Here is a 19,186-nt window from a genome sequence, read left to right as displayed (position 1 = left end):
ATGTCATTTAGGTATTTTAATTCTGGACTGTACAACTGTGGCTTTCAACTGGTGAATCGTGTTTTCGAAATCTAGGTTTCAGCTACGGGGATAGTTATCTGAGGAAATTAACATAATGTATGGGATTACTACTTCTGAACCCATCTTCAACCATACAGCATTGCTGGATTCAAAATGGCCAGTTTAAAAGTCTATAAGGAACACACACAGAGAGACAAGATTTATTCTTCATTTCTCGTAAAGAAACCATTCATATTGGCCTCCAAAGAAATAGATAATAGCAGCAAGCAGAAGAAGAGATGTCATTTTATTGACAAAATATAACCATCAAACATAAACAACATCAAGAAGCTAGATGTTTGCATCATGAATTAGGCCTGAAAAGAGATTTGGGGCTGTGTACAAAACTCCAGCTCCACTTGCTCAACAGACCTCCATGCCCTTGACAGAAATTCCTTTCTCTCTCTTGTTCCCTGCAGCCTGTGTGTGGGACCCTCCAGAGCAGATTGGGAGGGGTGTACAAAGTAGGGGCAGGCGAGGAAATGGAGCTCTTTCGACAATTATAGCAGAATTGAAGCATCCCCTAACTAATATTGGCTTTACAAATTCATCCGATGTTTCGAGCTGCCTTGCAATACAGGAATTCTACAGCTGACACTGCGTGCGACACACATGACTAACCCATTGGATGTTTCTAAGCTGTTATTTTATCAGCCAAGTAAGGTAACCAACCTTCATTAACTGCCACCGTTGCATCGCTGCATTCTGGCCCATCAGTCTGTAATACTTCCTAGAAAAAGGTTTTATTACAATGTATTTATTAAATAAGGATTTATTTATTTTTCCAAAAGGAAAAAATACATGTTCCAATTTTTGCAGCCGTCTGTTCCCATTTTTGAAAGCAGCCACCCCAAGCATGGAGGCAGGGATCCCAATGAGATCTTGTGCATGTGCAAAGAGCCTTCAGGTGTGCGGGAGGAGCTGACGTACTTTTCCAACTGCAGCTCCTTGTGCAAAGTCGAATCCGGACAGGTCCCTCAAGAGGTTTTTCAGTGGGTGCAAGGAGACGTGATGGGATGGGGGGCCCCTAATTGCCAGCACACATGTGGAACACAGAAACACTTGCAAACGAAACCTAATTACGATCTTCCACAATATAAGACAGATCTAAAAGCAGACTGGCCGTCTCGACGGCGACTTGTAGGCCGTTCCTTTTCGCCGCAAAGCAGTCCAGAACGGGATTGTTGGTGGAGGTTACGGAAGAGTCACCGACGCAACTTTGCGGGGGGAAAGGACGAGAACGGCATTGCAGAATCTTCCAATCAAGACCTTGCTGAGGGCCACAAAGGCCGCAGCCGCACCTCTGAACTACGTCAGACCAATTGGACCCGCTAGGAAGATCAGGTGGAACGCTCCAAAAATGTCCCCATTTCGTATCGGTGAGAACGTCGCCGCCGCCGTGCTCTAGGCAGCGAGACACAGATTCTAGCGAGCCGCAAAAGGAATCGGCCACCAACTGGAACTCTGCCCGAGAGCAGGACAAATTTTCCAAGGTGCTGCGTGTCACGGCGCAACTCTAAAATAGGAAGGGGATGGGGTTGAGAAAGCTGTTTTCTAGTATATTATGATTAAGATACAAAACAAAGATATTCAACGTGCAGAGAAATCCTATGCGTTGCTTACTTGGAGGTAAGTCTCGCTGTATTACTCCCAGGAAACTGAGCATAGGATTACAGCCTCCGTATAGGGTTCGAGCCAGAGAAAGCAAAGCAACGACAGCATTATTTATAGAAAGCAAGTGTCTTAAATTAATATTTTGCCTGGAAAACAATGTTAATTACAATTCCACTCCTTTTATTTATTAGTAAATGTCACTGGGGTGGTTCCAGACTTAGTCATACTCAAAGTAAACCTAATGAAATCAATGGGAACTAAGTCTGTCATGACAGTTTAATGATTATTTATTCTTTCTCTTTCTGTATTATTTTAAATTTACAATTTACTCTGCATATGATTAAGTCTGGATCCAAACTATTAAAGACCGTGTACTCAGCAGCAGGAGACTTAGGTGGTTTGCAATCTAACAAAACCACCTTCGCCATTGGGAGTGGCCACCGGGACCATATAACACCAGTCCTAAAGGTTCTTCATTGGCTCCCAGTGCGTTTCTGAGCACAATTCAAAGTGTTAGCGCTGACCTTTAAAGCCCTAAGCGGCCTCGGCCCAGTATACCGAAGGAGGGTCTCTACCCCCATCATTCAGCCCGGACACTAAGGTCCAGCTCCGAGGGCCTTCTGGCAGTTCCCTCACTGTGAGAAGTGAGGTTACAGGAAACTAGGCAGAGGGCCTTCTTGATGGTGGTGCCTGCCCTGTGGAACACCCTCCCATCAGATGTCAAGGAAATAAACAACCATCTGATTTTTAGAAGACATCTGAAGGCAGCTTTTAATGGGCAGGGAATAATAATAATAATAATAATAATAATAATAGTAATAATAATAATAATAATAATAATAATAATAATAATAATAATTACTACTACTACTCAGGGTTCATTATGCATTATTATTATTAATGATCATCATAATACAACTACTGGATTAATATTATTACTCAGACTGGTTTCATACACTAAACATCAGATAAGTGATGAACAAATATCTCATCCCACAGTTTCAGTTTACAGCAGGAAAAGAATTTTTCAAATAGCCATTTACGCAAAACTGAAGAATGAACAAAATAGGAGAGTAAATGAGGCTGAGGCCTTTCACTAGAATGCGCTGATCGGATAAGATTTTAAGAAGTGCTTGTGCATTTACTTTTTAAAATAAAAAATAAAAAGAGCAATACAGGCTTGAGGATGCTATGGCTCAGACTGCTCAGTAACACACAGGTATCTGTGATGCTTTGTAGTCCAGTCATGCTCATCGGAGAAGATATCTGCAAGGCGGGGGAGACCCTGCTTTTCTCTCTCGTCATTTTCCAGACCAAAATTACCCTTACCACACAGGGCAGAGGTGGAAGATAGGGAGAAGTTGTATGCCTTCCTCTCCCTTGCCTCTCAACAGGGGATAAAAACAACTTGGGAAGGTTTTTGTGCTGGAGTTTTCTCCGTGTGGGAGGCAATTTTGAGCTGACAAGGGAATAAAGAAGGAAGGAGAGAGCATCTTCCTTCGCTTCACCCTTCCTGGGAGCCCGCCCATGCTGTTTTGGATTTAAACAACATCAGCAGCGGCAGCAACAAAATCCCCAAACCATACAGGGTTTTAAGAATCGCAGGCATTTAGAGCCCCGGCAAGGTGTTTCACCTCCGCCAATAAACCAATAACCCTCAATGCTCTGAGCGGATTTAAGTGCATTAGACAGCTTTAAAAAGCCACGCGGATCTCAGCATACCTTGTGCCTTACGTAGGACGACAAATGAGTTTCTGTACAGCCGCCACCTAACAGTACCCAGGGGTCGGAGACAGTTAATTGCAAAACATGCTCCGCCGTTTGACAAGCCAGCTAGGAAAGAAGCAAAGGACTTCCTGTTGTTATTGTTCTTTAAGCCGAGGAAGAAAAATCCAGGTGAAAGAAAGAAATGGTTTTAAAGTGGAGGTCTCCTTATGCAACCCATCTAAAACAAAAAGCCATTCGCTCATTGTATTTGCCTCCGCCGACACTTCCTCAAGGAGTTCTGTGTAGCGGACATAAGGCTTATCCCATTCTGTCCACAGAAACCTTGTGAGCCGATTGAGGCTGCGAAGTCCTGACTCACTCACGTCATCTGCTGAGCAGAGACTTGAACCCAAGACCAACCACAACCAGGAGGCAACACATTGGGGAAGGCTGATTTAGTCTTGCTCAGCTGCAGCCGATTTTGCTACCTACGCGAATTAACTCAAGAGACCTCACTTGTAAACACAATCCCGATAGCATAAGGCAGGCTTCCTCAACCTCAGCCCTCCCGATGTTTTTTGGCCTACAACTCCCATGATCCTTAGCTAGCAGGACTAGTGGTCAGGGTTGATGGGAACTGTAGTCTCAAAACATCTGGAGGGCCAAGGTTGAGGAAGCCTTGCATAAGGCCATTACTGCTTGCAAACTGCCTCCTTTGTTAGCGTAAGCAGTGGTGGACTGGCAGATTTCCCCAAACTTTTAATGACGCATCCCCTCAATACTTCTCCAAGAATAGGCATCGCCGCCGACATTTAAAGAGATTACACCTACCCTCAGCTCCTCCCATGCAGTTTCGTTCCTGCTACAGAGCACCAAGCTGCAGACAACCGGGTCGTCAGGGATTAGATGCAAGAACCGTTTTGAAGCAAACAACTCGGCCCGCAAGTCCTTCAGGTGGCCGTAGCAAGCAGGGGACAGAAATTGCAAAGAAGGCATCGGCTGAGAACCTGTTCAAACGAGGGGAAGTCATGGCATGGCATTAGCTCAAAAACATTGAGCGTAGCATTGCATGGAACCGAAGTGAATTCAGCATGTTTCAAAGGCAAAAGTATGAACAGGCCTTTTCTGCAGTGGCTCCCTGTTTGCAGAATGCTCTCCTCAGGTAGATTTGGCTGGCACCGTCATTAAACACCTTGAGGTGCCAGGCAAAAACTTATTTCAAAATGTAGGGGCGGGCTCATATCATTTTCTATGAAAGGTAAAGGTAAAGGGACCCCTGATCATTAGGTCCACTCACGGAAGACTCTGGGGTTGCGGCGCTCATCTCGCTTTATTGGCCGAGGGAGCCGGCGTACAGCTTCCGGGTCATGTGGCCAGCATGACTAAGCTGCTTCTGGCGAACCAGAGCAGCGCACGGAAACGCCGTTTACCTTCCCGCCAGAGCGGTACCTATTTATCTACTTGCACTTTGACGTGCTTTCGAACTGCTAGGTTGGCAGGAGCAGGGACAGAGCAACAGGCGCTCACCCCGTTGCGGGGATTCGAACTGCGACCTTCTGATCGGCAAGCCCTAGGCTCAGTGGTTTAAACCACAGCGCCACCCACTTCCCCTTTTACATGATTGGAAAAGAACAAAAATCTGCTTGTTACCTGTTATTTGCTTCAGCGGCTCCATCATTGCCGCCCCAACTCTTTCTACAGCCACAACCTGTTTCTCCTTCAAGTACTGCTTCAGGGCTGGGTGGATAACTTTTTGGCACACCACAAGGCTCACACCATCGTCTACCATTTGCCTGCCTAAATTAAGCAACTGGCCTAAGACTTCCGCTTGCAGAAACACTCTTTGATGGACAAAGATGGTTCCTTCTCCCGTGTCGGACAAGTCTCCTGATAGGGACAGAGAGAAAAGCGCCATCTTGATTGCACACGAAGGAGCCGTTCTGACAGGAAGCTCTGTGGTCAGATCCAAGTCGGGTGTTTCAATCAGAAGTCCAGGGTAGACCGCAGAATCCATAGCTCTCCTATCTTTCACAGGTATATAAAGACATTTCCCGAAGGCAACGCTGGTCTCCGTGTTTTGTGGGCTGATGGTCAACACAAAGGCCTTCAGCACCAGAGTGCTGATATGATCTACCTCGTTCCTGCTAAGCATGCAGGCCCGTTTGCTGGTCAGCACACTGCGCACCAACCCGAGAGGGATCTTGGAGCTGCCGAAATCCACCGGCACTCTACAGCCGCATGCTTCGGATGAGAGATAGTCGGTGCACAAGCTCAAAAAGTGCTGGCAGATTTTAATGGAAGTGCATGGAGCAACGTTCAAGGCTCGGATTTTTTCAAGCAGGCTGCAGCAGAGAATGGCCGTGAATAAGCCACAGTCGCCGAAAAGCGAGAGGTGATTCTGCACGGAGGCTGTCAGAAGTTTTAGCACCGGGTGGGTGACGCAGAGGCCAGCAAGCAAAGCGGATGACTGTGATGTGGTGCGGACATACCCTCCCATACCATTGTGGAGCTGTTTAAACCTACCTGTGGGGCCATAGCAAGACTTGACTATTTCACTGAACACAGACAGAACACAGCTAATGGCTTCCTTAGTCAAAGGTTCGCTGGTACACAATGAGGGCTTTTTAGCATCGAGGCGAGACATTTTTCTCCCCCCAGGTAAGATTCCAGTCAGGACTTACTACACCCCGTATAGTTGTCTCTTCTTCCCGGTACTTATGGAAATGTTAAAAGGAAAAGAAGAAAAAGGATGTTTCCGTTTCCACAAAGCACATTTAATCAACTATGGAGTCAATGACAAAACAAATGCACACTTGCTATGCTAGCTACCAATGTGAAGATGCAGAGATTGCGTCATTCGTCAAGACCCTTTGATTTGATTTCCAAGTTTGATTTAGCAGAGGACTTTGCGGCTCGTTGAATGAAATAGGTCCCAAGATGGACACCGACAAATGACAGTCCAGCCACAAGGAGCCAGTTTTTCCGAATCCAGCTGATCTTCTTCATCTCTTTTGTTCACGGCCCGAAACTCAAATGAACAAAGTGAAGTGCACCTACAGTTTTAGAAAAAGAGACGGGTGGTGAATGAGGCTGCCGTTAGAGGCACAGTTACTTGTTATTTGTTGTAGATACAATATATTTCAATGAGACCTGTGGGCAAACAGCAGGCCAGCTCAGCAGAATGTGATTATAGCATAATGTGCATTCAAACTGATTAAAAGACCCTCACAAGTCCTTCCCTGTATGATCAGGTTATGCAAGCACAATGCAAAAATCCCATGTTCTTTTAAAATGCTGGGAGAGAGAAACAGTAACCAAAGCAACCAGCCAAGGAAATACCCTAATTTTGACTTGCAGGGCTTCATTTCACCTATAATTTGGCGTACGAAGCAGAAATGTGACCGAAATAATCATGCATTTTCTCAGCTCACATTTTAGCAAGACAATTCACACCAAACGGATCACTCTGCTTATTTTTTTTAACACCGTTGGGGCTCATTTAAAGTCCTATCATGTATTTGACGGGAGGCACATCATGTGATCTGGTATCCGATAACTCTGGCGGCACGAGCAAGGTGTGTGAAATATTGGAAACATCCTGTTTATGTTAGGGAACTGCTACCCCCCCCCCAAAAAAAACCTAGTGTGAATCTTTAGACACAACACATCCCAGTGACAAGATGTTAGGGGGCATGGCTGAATGGTATAGACTTTAACTGTCTCTTCAGGAGCCTGATATGTCATTTTCATTTAATTTTAAATGAAACAGAAAGCCTACTGACCTCTTGAATTTGAGGGGAATTATCAGTTTAATACAGAGCTTGAAGATGAAACTAGGAAAAGTGGAATTCTTCACTGTAAGTGTTGCATCCTTTCTTGGCCAATCAATTCTTTGTCTGCTCCCATATCCTACCCACATTGGTCTCCAACAGGTGCCCCATGAGTCCTTGGCAATGAAATTCTAAATTGGGAGGGGGGGGGAGAGCCAGAAGAAAGGAAGCCACAATCCACAACTTCCCACTGCAGCCGAAACCCACACAGCCAACCTTCAGACCAAGGACCAACATCAGAATGCAGCAGAAGGTTCCCGAAATCAACCCATGTGCCCAAGCAGTACTACCAGCATGGCCACAAAGTTCAGACAATGCAGCTGCACACCTTTCCATCATGGCCCAACCAAACAAGGGAGTAGCAAGAGCACCCACAATGCATATGATCAGGTTTGCAGATGGGATCTGTGAGTGTCATTGGCCATGGGTAGTTCTTGGTTAATGTCAGACTACGTGGCCTTCAAAACTTCATATGCTGGTGGAAAATAAAAGCCACAGTTGCCATGCTCGTCCCCGCAGGTGGGCAGGAAAAGGATCTCAGCCATTTGCTGGCTGCACCTTGTCATGGGCACTGGGATATGGAGGGCAGAACTGGAACAGTGGTTGTTCCTATACTCAGTCAATGGGAATTATAGAGACAGAACTACCTAAATTGTATCGAAACTTGTTCATGTATGCAGCAAGAATGCAATTTGTCCAAAAGTGGAAAGAAGCAGAAATCCCAGCAAAGGAAGAATGGACACAAAAACTTATGGAATATGCAGAAATGGCGAAACTTGCCGGAAGAGTAAGAACTCAAGATAACAAACTTTTTATAAAAGAATGGAAATGGTTTATTGGATATTTACAGATAAATTGCAAACTGATAAAATCATTGGCTGGATTATTGTAATAACCTGCAGTTTCCTAAGAGCTTATATTTAAAGTAGATAATTAAATGAATTTGGATATGCAGAAGATATTAAAAAATAAATTTAAGGAACCACAGAAAGAGGGGGAAGGAAGTCAAACTTTGAAATGTTAAACTGATTGTAAAACTAATGAAATGTATAAACTCGAAAAGTATAAATAAAAATTTTAAAAGAAATACTCAGTCAATGGACCTACTCTAAACAGGATGAGTCTGGAATCTGGAGTCAATGTCTTGTTGTTGTTGTTTTAGTGTTTATATTATTAACTTGTAAGATATGGATTTGTTTGTTTGTTGTTGTTTTTTCTAGTTTTCGAATGTTGATTTTTGTGTGTTATGTATTGTTATTTTTTGATATCTGTCGTGTTGTTGTTGTTGTGTGGAAAATACTAATAAAATTCATTTTTTAAAAAAAGGATGAGTCTGGAATGAATTTCTTGCGCCTGGGCAATTTATCTGCTATTCTTGAAGCAGCTGGAATGAATTTGCTATTCCTGGATTTGCTGCCAGTGGCCACCTCTTGGCAGCCTTTGCCCATTAGGCTTGTTTTCCTACTGGGGGCCGACGGCCACGTCAGTCACACATCACCTTTGACCAATGCTGCAGGGTGGTTTGGGTGCTGCACTGGTGATTACGATTATTGTTGGGGTGGGAGTGTGTGATATGGATCATTGCTGTAAGGATCTGACCTAATAGGCTTACTTATTATTTGTTTGCTTTTGGAATTGGCCCAGCACCCCCTGCCTATGTTAAATGTATGTTTATGAGCCCATTCTTCATCACAACCAATCTCGGATCATGCCACAATTATGGGAGTCCACAGGAGGAGAGGAAGAGGGCAATGGGATCTTCTAAGCCTCAGCTTTAGCATTTACAGAGATATGAGGCAAAACACACATGCAATATTCTCATATTGCCAGCTCCCCCTTTTAGTGTTCGACACTCTATTCCAGGCATAGGCAAACTCAGCCCTCTAGATGTTTTGGGACTACAACTCCTATCACCCCTAGCTAACAGGACCAGTGGTCAGGGATGATGGGAGTTGTAGTCCCAAAACATCTGGAGGGCCGAGTTTGCCAATGCCTGCTCTATTCTCATCCCCACCCCAATTCCTGCAGATCTCATTACAATGCAATTTAAAGAAACCCAATTAAAGAGCCCAATGAAGATCTACAGCAGATTTAAAACCAAACCCTAAGACAATGTTTAAGACACACTTGCGCATAAAGACTGCATTTATGTTAATGCGCTATAATCTGTCGGTATAAATTAGCCGAAGGACTGCAGTATTGATGGCAAACCTCTTTCTTTTGTACGTTTACAGAAATGACGGTTTTTATTTTATTTTATTTTTAAAAAAACAACCTTAGTAATAATTATTGAAGCTTGCAGACAGGCGGGTTCAGAAAAATTAGGTTAGACATGTGCTTCTATGCATTATGCATGGAGAACCGTATTTGCAGCAGCTCTGCAAAGGCAGCTGGTGAACCGCAGCTGGGATGCTTCACATTCATTACAGATCTGATCAGTGCCCGCATCCCATTTTGCCACCCTGTATGAAAATGTAAACTGATGAAAATTGTCACAGCAGATGAATTCAAGCAACCAGGAAAGCACATCTTTAAAAAGATAAACAGGCGGCGGTGTTGGGGGAATGGCTGCACCTTAAATTTAAAGCAGCAAATCCCATATTCAGACGTACGCCCCACAACCAAGATGAAATAAAAGCAAAAATGAAAGCTCGGATTCTTAAAGAACTCAGTTGCCCACCGCTGATTTAAGTGCCGCTAATCCCGGTGCATTTTCCTGGGTCACGCAGCTGCCAGGTTTTCAGTTAGCAGGAAGAAAAATCGAACCAGGTTTTATTGGGTTTTTCCGTGAAAACAATTTTAGTCATGGAGCTGTACACGACGACGACATTACTTAGCATTTATAGACCACTGTCGGGTTTTCAAAGTGCTTCGCATTTTTGCTCTTTACAACAACCCTGTAAGGTAGGGCCTGTGTAATTCTCTCAAGCCCCAGGGAGAACGCCTTGCCTAAGACAACTTAGTGAGCTCAGGGCAGAGATTAAATCTCAACCAAGGACTTCCTGGTTTGTAGCCCAGCCTCGTAATGAAGGAGGTGAGGACAGGTGACCCCACCTAGGCCCAAAGTGTTCCCCCCCCCCCAAAGCAGGCTCAAAGCGTCTCAAAATCATTTTCTCAGCAGCTAAGCATCTGCTCATTTGCTACGAGAAGGCTTCAAAAGCCAATGAATAGACTCTGTCAATGCCAAGAATACTCAGGCCTGAGAACTGACTCTTATCTCATTCGGTTGTAACACATCTTGGACACTCTGAAACCCCCTTGGCTTCTCATCCCTCTTTCCTGGGAAGGGCGCCAAGAGTCCAAAAGAGTCCCAAGACAGGAGCTTTCTGCTCAAGCTCAGGAAACTCACTCATCAAGAGGCAGGACTCTTGAGGAGGAGAAAGGGGAGGGAACTCAAAGGGGAATATATGCTCTGTGCAAATGACTGTGAACTCATGCTTGTTTTGTGAATCTATCACACTTGCTCCTTCTACCAGCCGGATGGTAGAATAAAGCTTTTTCTCTGAAACTATTCCTTGAGTGTCTGTTGACTCCCATTTCCCCGTCCCGGGCGCAAAGCTCTTCTCACCTGAGGCTAAAAAGGCTACAGTAGTAACTATCCTATTTAGGGAAGTGGAGCAGATTTGCTTCCAAATATTCTTTCTAAACCCACCTCTCTTATTGACTGACTTTCAGCAACTGCTAGCGTAAAATCTGTGCCTGTCCTTGACAGGCAGAGCCAAGTGCTGCCTATTACGGACCACTGCTGTTCTGGGCACGGGAAGAGACTCTGGATTGTAGAGCTGCAGGAAAATGGAACGATTTCTATAATACAATACAAGATTCTCTTTTATTTGCATCGCCTTAATGGTTTTGTTCTTGCTGCAGCAGGAACTTACCTTTCGATTTTTCCGCAGCACTGTTATTGGCTATTTTTTTTTACTTTTGCTGTCCTGTTGCAGTACGTATGTCACAAGGCCAGGGTCAGGGACAGTGTCCTCACTCTTTGGCTGGAACATAGGATTGGATTTGATGTTATACCAGCCCCAGTGTATCAACGCAAGGCTAGGTCCCATAACAATCAAAACTTTGTAGTTCTTCCAAATGCTTTTAATGCCCATAGCGTGTCTGGCTGCTACCTATGTAAAGAACAGGAAAATTTGAAATACGTTCTACTGAACACAATTTAAACACACATGCACCCTCATACCCCAACAGTAATAATTGTGCAATCAAGCAAAGACTGAACATTTGCATTTGGGTAGCATGATCCTAATGGTATTTTCTCAGAAATAAGCCCCACAAATTTAAGGAGTACAGTCGTACCTTGGTTGTCAAACGGAATCTGTTCCGGAAGTCCGTTCGACTTCTGAAAACATTCGACAACCAAGACGCGGCTTCCGATTGGCTGCAGGAACTTCCTGCACGCAATCGGAAGCTGAGTAAGCCACATCGGACGTTTGGCTTTCAAAGAATGTTTGCAAACCGGAACACTCACTTCCGGGTTTGGGGCGTTCGGGAGCCAAAAGGTTAGACCCCTAAGGTGTTCAGCTTCCAAGGTACGACTGTACTTGTTTCCAAGGACATGCCATCTAGCCATTATCTTATAGCAATTTTATTTTCGATTCATGTTTGGAGAAAACCTGTGCTTTTCCCCCCACACTTCCCTCCCTAAGTTCTGTGCCCATTAAATAATGAAATCCTTAACTACTTGCAGCACAAGATCAGAGTCTGGATAGCTCGGTTGGTTAGAGAGCATTGTACTGATAATTCCAAGGTTGCAGGTTTGATCCCCGTATGGGACAGCTGCAGATTGCTGAATTCTAGGGGGTTGGACTAGATGATCCTCAGGGTCCCTTCCAACTCCACAATTATATGATTCTATGTGGGGGTGCACTCTTAAAGATCCTGCACTTACCAACTGTGTGATATGCAGCAATATGTGAGAGGGCTTTCTCAACAAGAGAACCGTGATTATGTAACCTAGCTGGCCTTGCCCCTGGTAGGTTTTGGAGGTGTCTTCTGAACAGGGCTGGATTAAGCATTAAGCAAAATAATCACATGCTCATGGTATCAAGGGAAGAGGGGCACCGCAAAAAAATCCATTGCTGGATTTACCATGGACCATATGGCACAGCTGAACAAAAATAAACATTATTGTAGGGAAAAATAAACATCATTTTCCATCGTACTGTAGGTTGTTTCATTTCGAAAAACAAAATTTTATTTTATGGTTTATATTTTGAATTAGATATATATGAAGAGGAAGCCATTTTTTTTTAGCGGTTAGGGCCTCTAAAGATCTTAACCCAGCCCTGCATATGAAGACATTTTCATTACCCAGGCATTTAGCTGATTTAAATTCAATTTGTTTTGTAACTTGATTTGTATTTTTTGTTTGTTTCAAAATGGTACAATGACGTTTCGGTTAGGTTTATTAAATGTATATATTGCTTTCCACGACAAATAAATAATAAAAAATAATGCCCTGAAGTGATTTGAAAACAAATTAAATATACAACAAAGAAACCACATAAGCACGTTAAAAACAGAGTCGGAATAGAATGCTTCGTCCCTACCAATCCAAAGCTGAACACCAAAACATTGAAAACACCAATATTCTCTGGCATGTTTTGTAAGTGGCCTAAATAAATAATCTCTTCCGAAGACCTAGCTATATCATTTCTCCTTTTTATTGGAGGAACTGGGTTCATATGTTGTTCTTTCTTTAACCTGATATGCAGGTAACTCAAGCAGTTTATTCCCACATTCATTTTGTTTTGCTTACTGAAATTAAGAGTCTGTGTTTCTAAAAGTTCCAAGTTCATTTGTTCGCAAATACAGTGGTACCTCGGGTTACATACGCTTCAGGTTACAGACTCCGCTAACCCAGAAATATTACCTTGGGTTAAGAACTTTGCTTCAGGATGAGAACAGAAATCGTGCTCCGGTGGCGCGGCAGCAGCAGAAGGCCCCATTAGCTAAAGTGGTGCTTCAGGTTAAGAACAGTTTCAGGTTAAGAACAGACCTCCAGAACGAATTAAGTACTTAACCCGAGGTACCACTGTACTTAATTTATTAAGAACTGTTTTAAGTGGCTGCCTTCTTATGCTCTTTTTCTTCGTTATTAATCTCCAGTACAAATTCGTTTTTCTGTTTTGCCTGTTCTTTTTCACGATAAGCACTGAGTGGGTTCAGAATACCTCTTAGAAAATGCTCTGCGAGCATCCCACACTTGCAGTCTCTGGAGCATTATTAACAGGGAGGGGAATGCAATTCTTCACATATCCTGATTACTTCTGGGTTTGAGAGCAAGAGCACATTTGACTTCTGGGGGCAGGCAGTTCTTGCTCTAGTTGCAATAATTGCATGGAAGTATGACTGTGCTCTATATAGGTTGATGTTTCATGAAACCTCCAGAGCAGATTAAGGGATGGGTGGGGGCAGAGTGGTGGAGGAGGAAGGGGGGGGGGGAGAAAAGACCAGGATCCCCATAGTGCAAATGGATTTTTGATGCACAAGCAGGCAGACTTCATTGGATTCTGCCTACAACCTCTGTTACAAGAATTCCAAGGTCTCAAATATAGAATAAACGTTCAAAAATGTACAAGGCAAACACATACATAAGTATGAGGCTTCCTCAACCTCGGCCCTCCAGATGTTTTGAGACTACAATTCCCATTATCCCTGACCACTGGTCCTGCTAGCTAGGGATCATGGGAGTTGGAGGCCAAAACATCTGGAGGGCTGAGGTTGAGGAAGTCTGATATAAACCATGTGTCTGAAATAGTACAGCCATTTTGACTCTCCCAAACTGACCTCAAATATTTCTCTGCAAGGAGGAAGGAAATGGGAAAAGCTTTCCAATTGCCTTTGGACTGTAGGGGCTTATACCTCCCTTATCTGTTAAACTGAGGAAACTATTGATTTTTACTGTTTGGCCTTCCAAAGCGTGTATTTTTGCCCTTAGAGCTATCCTGGGCAGGACTCAATGCCCCATTCCTATCTACTGCTATGAGTATTTCCTAGTCTGAAAAATTAATTAGTCATAAAATTTAGGTTGGCCATCATTTGAGCATGTTTCCCTAGTGATCTGTTTGCATTTAATAAAATAAACTGCCTTTCAGGGGCTACCATTTGATTTTCCGCAGTCTGTTCCCGATTCTACAAGTAAATCTCTGCAGGGCTGATTGTTCTGCAGGCTGCATATTCTCCTAGGCGTTTATTTTTAACAATTCTTCATTTCCTTATACAAGTGTGCGCATGCTTCTTGAAAGCTTTCGTATTAGCTTTGTCAATATATTTCTCTTTCTTCAGATTCGAGAACATTCTTCCCTTTTAATTAAAATAATAATGCCAGGGTTACACAACATGCTAAGAGGAAGGCACGCTTGGCAAACCCTCACCATGATCAACTCCCGCCTGCAAACCTATGCTCCCACTGTGGAATGATGTGTGGATCCAGAATTGGCCTCCAGAGTCACTTACGGACTCACTGTTAAAACCATGTTTATGGAAGACAATCTTACTTGGCTACAAGTGATCGCCAAAGAAGAAGACAACTTCGGAATTCCACTAGAGGCTTCCATGATCACAAAGCTGTAGAGTTGGAAGGGACTCCAAGGGTCATCTAGAAACTAATTTCTAAAAAAACCCAACTACAGTGGTGCCTCGCAAGATGAAAAGAATCCGTTCCGCGATTCTCTTCGTCTAGCGGTTTTTTCGTCTTGCGAAGCAAGCCCATTGACAGCTTAGCGGATTAGCGCTACAGCGGTCTAGCGGCTTTTCGCGATCAGCTGTTAAGCGGCTTATCAGCGGAACAGCTGTTAAGCGGCTTATCAGCGGAACAGCTGTTAAGCGGCTTATCAGCGGAACAGCTGATAAGCGGCTTAGCGCCTTAGGAAAAGGGGGGAAAGCGAAAAAAACTCGCGGGGACTCACAAGATTTTTTCGTCTTGCGAAGCAACCCCATAGGGAAATTCGTTTTGCGAAGCGCCTCCAAAACGGAAAACCCTTTCGTCTAGCGGGTTTTCCGTCTTGCGAGGCGTTCGTCTTGCGGGGCACCACTGTAATAGATCTCTACACATTGAAAAGTGGTGCATCAGGGAAAAGATGAGGCTAGAAACTTTCCCTTGATGTCTAGTCTTCTATGCCAGGGGTACCCAACTCCCAAAAGACTGTGATCTACTCACAGAGTTAAAGACTGGTAGTGATCTACCCCCTTTTTGGGGGTGCAGAGCAAAAATATTGAGCTTTTTTTAGGGGAGTCAAACTTGTTGAGCTTCTTTGGGGGGAGCCAGTGATCTACCACAGACGTCCAGTGATCTACCGGTAGATCACAATCTACCTGTTGGACATGCCTGTTCTATGCTAAGGAAATATTTTTGTAAGAGCCAGTCCATCATCCTAAGGCATATTATTCATAGATATGAGCCTCATACATATGAGTATGCTAAATTGGTAAAGCTCAGGCACACCGTTATCATCTCAGTGAGAACTACGTTTAATCTGCAGACCCACCTCCCACGGGTTAAAGAGCATATGTAGATTCAGTTTTTAACTGAACTAGCCTTTTGCTCCCAATAAATGACCAATCAGAGACATCTGTCCCAATTCAGTTCGAGCTGCAGGCAGGATGAACAAAAAACCATAAATCATTTTTACAATTTCACATCTTTTTTTCTTTTAAAATAAGCAAAATCTTCTTTTTTAAAAAACAAAACAAAAACAAACCCCCACATTATTTGGTTTAAAATGAAGCCGGCTTTTAATACAAACCAACATGTTTTAAATGACACTGAAAATAAATCCGTGCTCCTCTAACAAACACCCTTTTGCTTTTCTACGTAGAAGAACAAACGGGAGGTGGGAGGGAGAATCTGAATTTAGGTCATATGACTGTCAAACAAATGGCACGAACATTTAGGGCACAATCCACCTACAGTTAATACATTTTAAAGCCAGTTGACTTCAAATGAAGGTTTAGGTTTGTGCTCCTGTCCTAGATTGTGTAAATGCTCTGCTTCGTAGCAAACAAACATTATCATCGTTACAGCAAAGAGTAACATGTGTTATCTTGTTCAGAAAATATATGAATTAAATAGTTGAATTAAAGTCAGTATTTTAGGGTGGGGTTATATAATCCATCCTAGTGATATAAAAAGGAACAATGACATTTACTACTTTCACAGTCACGTAGATGGAGTAAAAGTTCAGTTCTGCCCTACTGAAAGCAATGCAGTACAGATAGAACAGCTCTGCAGCTGAAGATGCGTCCAATTTATGACGGTGGTTCCTGCTCCAGCAAGTGACATGCATGTGGAAGCCTTGCTCCTGAGGGTGGATCCCATTATCTGCACTAGGGTGACAGTGTTTTGCACATGGCAAACTTTCCTGCCCAAGCAAAATGGCAAGCTGTTAGTCAAAATGGGCACGTGCAGCTGCCCTTGGTCAAAATAATCCCCTTTAAGGCCAAAATCAATTGGCATGTGCTGACAGGATTGTATCTGGGGTCAGAATGGAGTATATAGGGAGGTATAAGCCCCTACAGTCCAATGACAATTGGAAAGCTCTTCCCATTTCCTTCCTCCTTGCAGAGAAATATTTGAGGTCATTTTATATTGCAGTATTTTGTTGCCCGTCCCACTTGTAAACTCATAATACCATAGCTTAAGAACACCAAACACAGAAAAACAGTGCTTGCAATACAGATGCCTGCATGATCATTAACTACACCCAAGTCTACATGAATTTAAAGACATAACAAGAGCCTTCTGGATCAGGCCAAAGGACCATTTAGTTCAACTTATTATTCTCAGAGTGATCAACCAGATGCTTGCAGTAAGCCCCAAAGCAGGATTTATATGCCTAATGGAAATGCAAAACAATCAATTCTGGGTTTTGTTGTGACTGGTCATAGGTTATGAACTACAACGGGCAGCGAGAGACACCATTCAGGGCTCAGTTCTGTATGCTAGATTTGCATAAATATTACAAGCAATGACAGGTTTTAAAATTTAAGTTACACAAGCAAACTTCCAGTTCGATAAATTACAGTAGTTCATTTCGTAGACTTGTAGACTTAGAAGGGACCACGATCTAGTCATCTAGCCCAATCGAATCTATGACCCTGAGATTAAGAGTCTCATGCTCTACCAACTGAGCATATCTGGATAGTTAAAATTCAGTTTTTGGACTCCAATATTCAAGATCACAATGAGGATGACTCAACTTTTTACACCATGCAACGAGCTTCCCAGTTCTAAATGAGATGTTAAGCTGGTTTCTGGGCTACACAACACTCCAGATTGCATGTGGACGGACTTATTTCTGCAGACAAAATAACTTCCTGTTTAGAAACTAGTTTTTTACACAAGAAAGCTCCTCTCTGGCATGATCCTTTTTTACATTTGTGAAACGATAGCACTATAGTCAGCAGGTGGTGGTAATATGTCCTTTCCTCTGGTCTTGCAACACCACAAAACCCCGAAATAAAGAAGACTTTTGTTACCCTCTTAGTAACATGGATAAATGTGGATTCTGCTGCTAAGGGTTTGAAAGCAGTTGTGTTATAGTGGTTGAAGTGCTGAACAGAAACTATCAAGACATGGGTTCGAATCCCCACTTGGTCATGAAGGTCGCTGGATGACCTTGGGCCAGTCACCTTCCCTACCTCTCTTTTAAATCAGAGCCAGTGAAGGCGGTGAATGTCTTGTGTGAGTGTCTGGAGGTGGTTGGAGGATGGATGGCGGCTAACAGATTGAGCTTGAATCCTGACAAGGCAGAAGTACTGTTTTTGGAGGACAGGGGACGAGCAGGTGTGGAGGACTCCCTGGTCCTGAATGGGGTATCTGTGCCCCTGAAGGACCAGGTGCGCATCCTGGGAGTCATTTTGGACTCACAGCTGTCCATGGAGGCGCAGGTCAATTCTGTGTCCAGGGCAGCTGTCTACCAGCTCCATCTGGTACGCAGGCTGAGACCCTACCTGCCCGCAGACTGTCCTGCCAGAGTGGTGCATGCTCTAGTTATCTCACGCTTGGACTACTGCTATGCGCTCTACGTGGGGCTACCTTTGAAGGTGACCCGGAAACTACAACTAATCCAGAATGCGGCAGCTAGAGTGGTGACTGGGAGTGGACGCCGAGACCACATAACACCGGTCTTGAAAGACCTACATTGGATCCCAGTACGTTTCCGAGCACAATTCAAAGTGTTGGTGCTGAACTTTAAAGTCCTAAACGGCCTCGGTCCTGTATACCTGAAGGAGCGTCTCCACCCCCATCATTCAGGCCAGACACTGAGGTCCAGCTCAGAGGGCCTTCTGGCGGTTCCCTCTCTGCGAGAAGTGAGATTACAGGGAACCAGGCAGAGGGCCTTCTCGGTGGTGGCCCCCTCCCATCAGATGTCAAGGAAATAAACAACTATCAATTTTGGGGTCTTCCTAAAAAAAAATTCAACAACTTTGTGGGTGTCAGGAATTTGAAATTAATTTTACTTGCTTTCCAATTGCCCTTCTCCAGCATTTTTAATTTTTGAAAAAGGGAAGGAAGGGAAGAGTAAAAGTAGCTAAGTCTCTTATCTTCCTCTGCTGCTGAGAGAAGGTTAAATCTCCACAATTCAGTGTCCCCCCAGCGGGCAAGTAGTAGTAGTAGTAGTAATAATAATAATAATAATAATAAATAAATAAATAAATAAATAAATAAATAAATAACAGAGGGTTTCCTTCCCCTGCTGCTGCAGTACCTCTATCTCTCTCTCTCTCTCTCGGACGGGCCAGCAAATACTCTGCAAACCTCTCAGGCTCCGCAGCTCTCCTGAAATGGACTAAAAGGAGCAATGAGACTACATATCCCAGGATGCACCACGAACGCGAAGAGCTAGGCCGTCCACGGTAAGGGGCTCTCTGTGCATTCTGGGAGCTGTAGTGCGCATGTAGGAGGGAGCCTAGGCCTCTCTCCCATGAAACCGGCAGGCCAATTGCCGGAGCGTGGGCTGTGA

General features: G+C 43.8%; 3 protein-coding genes across 6 annotated transcripts; all 3 read right to left on the bottom strand.

Annotated features, from left to right (window-relative positions):
• Positions 1-288: 288 nt before the first annotated feature.
• Positions 289-6,035, bottom strand: MKKS (MKKS centrosomal shuttling protein). 3 transcript variants are annotated; one of them, XM_077926449.1, is made up of 5 exons: positions 5,032-6,035; positions 4,213-4,388; positions 3,398-3,507; positions 1,684-1,757; positions 1,266-1,576 (listed from the first exon to the last, which is right to left on the bottom strand). In XM_077926449.1, exons 1-5 carry the CDS (start codon positions 6,023-6,025, stop codon positions 1,401-1,403), a joined length of 1,530 nt encoding a protein of 509 aa, XP_077782575.1. In that variant the 5' UTR covers positions 6,026-6,035; the 3' UTR covers positions 1,266-1,400. The 3 variants fall into 3 exon arrangements, with proteins under 3 accessions (XP_077782573.1, XP_077782574.1, XP_077782575.1); XM_077926447.1 differs by lacking the exon at positions 1,684-1,757 and having other exon boundaries at positions 289-1,576; positions 3,397-3,507; XM_077926448.1 differs by lacking the exons at positions 1,684-1,757; positions 3,398-3,507 and having other exon boundaries at positions 289-1,576.
• Positions 6,036-6,133: 98 nt separating this feature from the next.
• Positions 6,134-6,387, bottom strand: LOC144327317 (uncharacterized). Its single transcript, XM_077926454.1, has one exon. It carries the CDS (start codon positions 6,385-6,387, stop codon positions 6,235-6,237), a length of 153 nt encoding a protein of 50 aa, XP_077782580.1. The 3' UTR covers positions 6,134-6,234.
• A 2-nt stretch (positions 6,388-6,389) lies between these two features.
• On the bottom strand, positions 6,390-19,039 carry LOC144327316 (uncharacterized). Of its 2 annotated transcripts, none has more exons than XM_077926452.1 (3): positions 18,932-19,039; positions 11,090-11,329; positions 6,390-6,434 (listed from the first exon to the last, which is right to left on the bottom strand). In XM_077926452.1, exon 2 carries the CDS (start codon positions 11,309-11,311, stop codon positions 11,120-11,122), a length of 192 nt encoding a protein of 63 aa, XP_077782578.1. In that variant the 5' UTR covers positions 11,312-11,329; positions 18,932-19,039; the 3' UTR covers positions 6,390-6,434; positions 11,090-11,119. The 2 variants fall into 2 exon arrangements, with proteins under 2 accessions (XP_077782578.1, XP_077782579.1); XM_077926453.1 differs by lacking the exon at positions 18,932-19,039 and adding an exon at positions 17,561-17,670.
• Between the last annotated feature and the right edge of the window lie 147 nt (positions 19,040-19,186).

Source organism: Podarcis muralis, chromosome 3 (assembly GCF_964188315.1).
Source record: "Podarcis muralis chromosome 3, rPodMur119.hap1.1, whole genome shotgun sequence".
Taxonomy (NCBI): domain Eukaryota; kingdom Metazoa; phylum Chordata; class Lepidosauria; order Squamata; family Lacertidae; genus Podarcis; species Podarcis muralis.
This window is presented reverse-complemented; position numbering and strand designations above follow the sequence as displayed.

What these genes read in the sequence shown, in the direction of transcription:
- MKKS (XM_077926447.1), bottom strand. Translation starts at nt 6,025, where the DNA reads ATGTCTCGCCTCGATGCTAAAAAGCCCTCATTGTGTACCAGCGAACCT. An exon ending in GCCGCTGAAGCAAATAACAG is followed by an intron (nt 4,389 to 5,031) that starts GTAACAAGCAGA and finishes TCGTTTGAACAG; the next exon opens with GTTCTCAGCCGATGCCTTCT. An exon ending in CGTCCTACGTAAGGCACAAG is followed by an intron (nt 1,577 to 3,396) that starts GTATGCTGAGAT and finishes TTCCTATTTTAG; the next exon opens with AGTTGCGCCGTGACACGCAG.
- LOC144327317 (XM_077926454.1), bottom strand. Translation starts at nt 6,387, where the DNA reads ATGAAGAAGATCAGCTGGATTCGGAAAAACTGGCTCCTTGTGGCTGGA.
- LOC144327316 (XM_077926452.1), bottom strand. Translation starts at nt 11,311, where the DNA reads ATGGGCATTAAAAGCATTTGGAAGAACTACAAAGTTTTGATTGTTATG.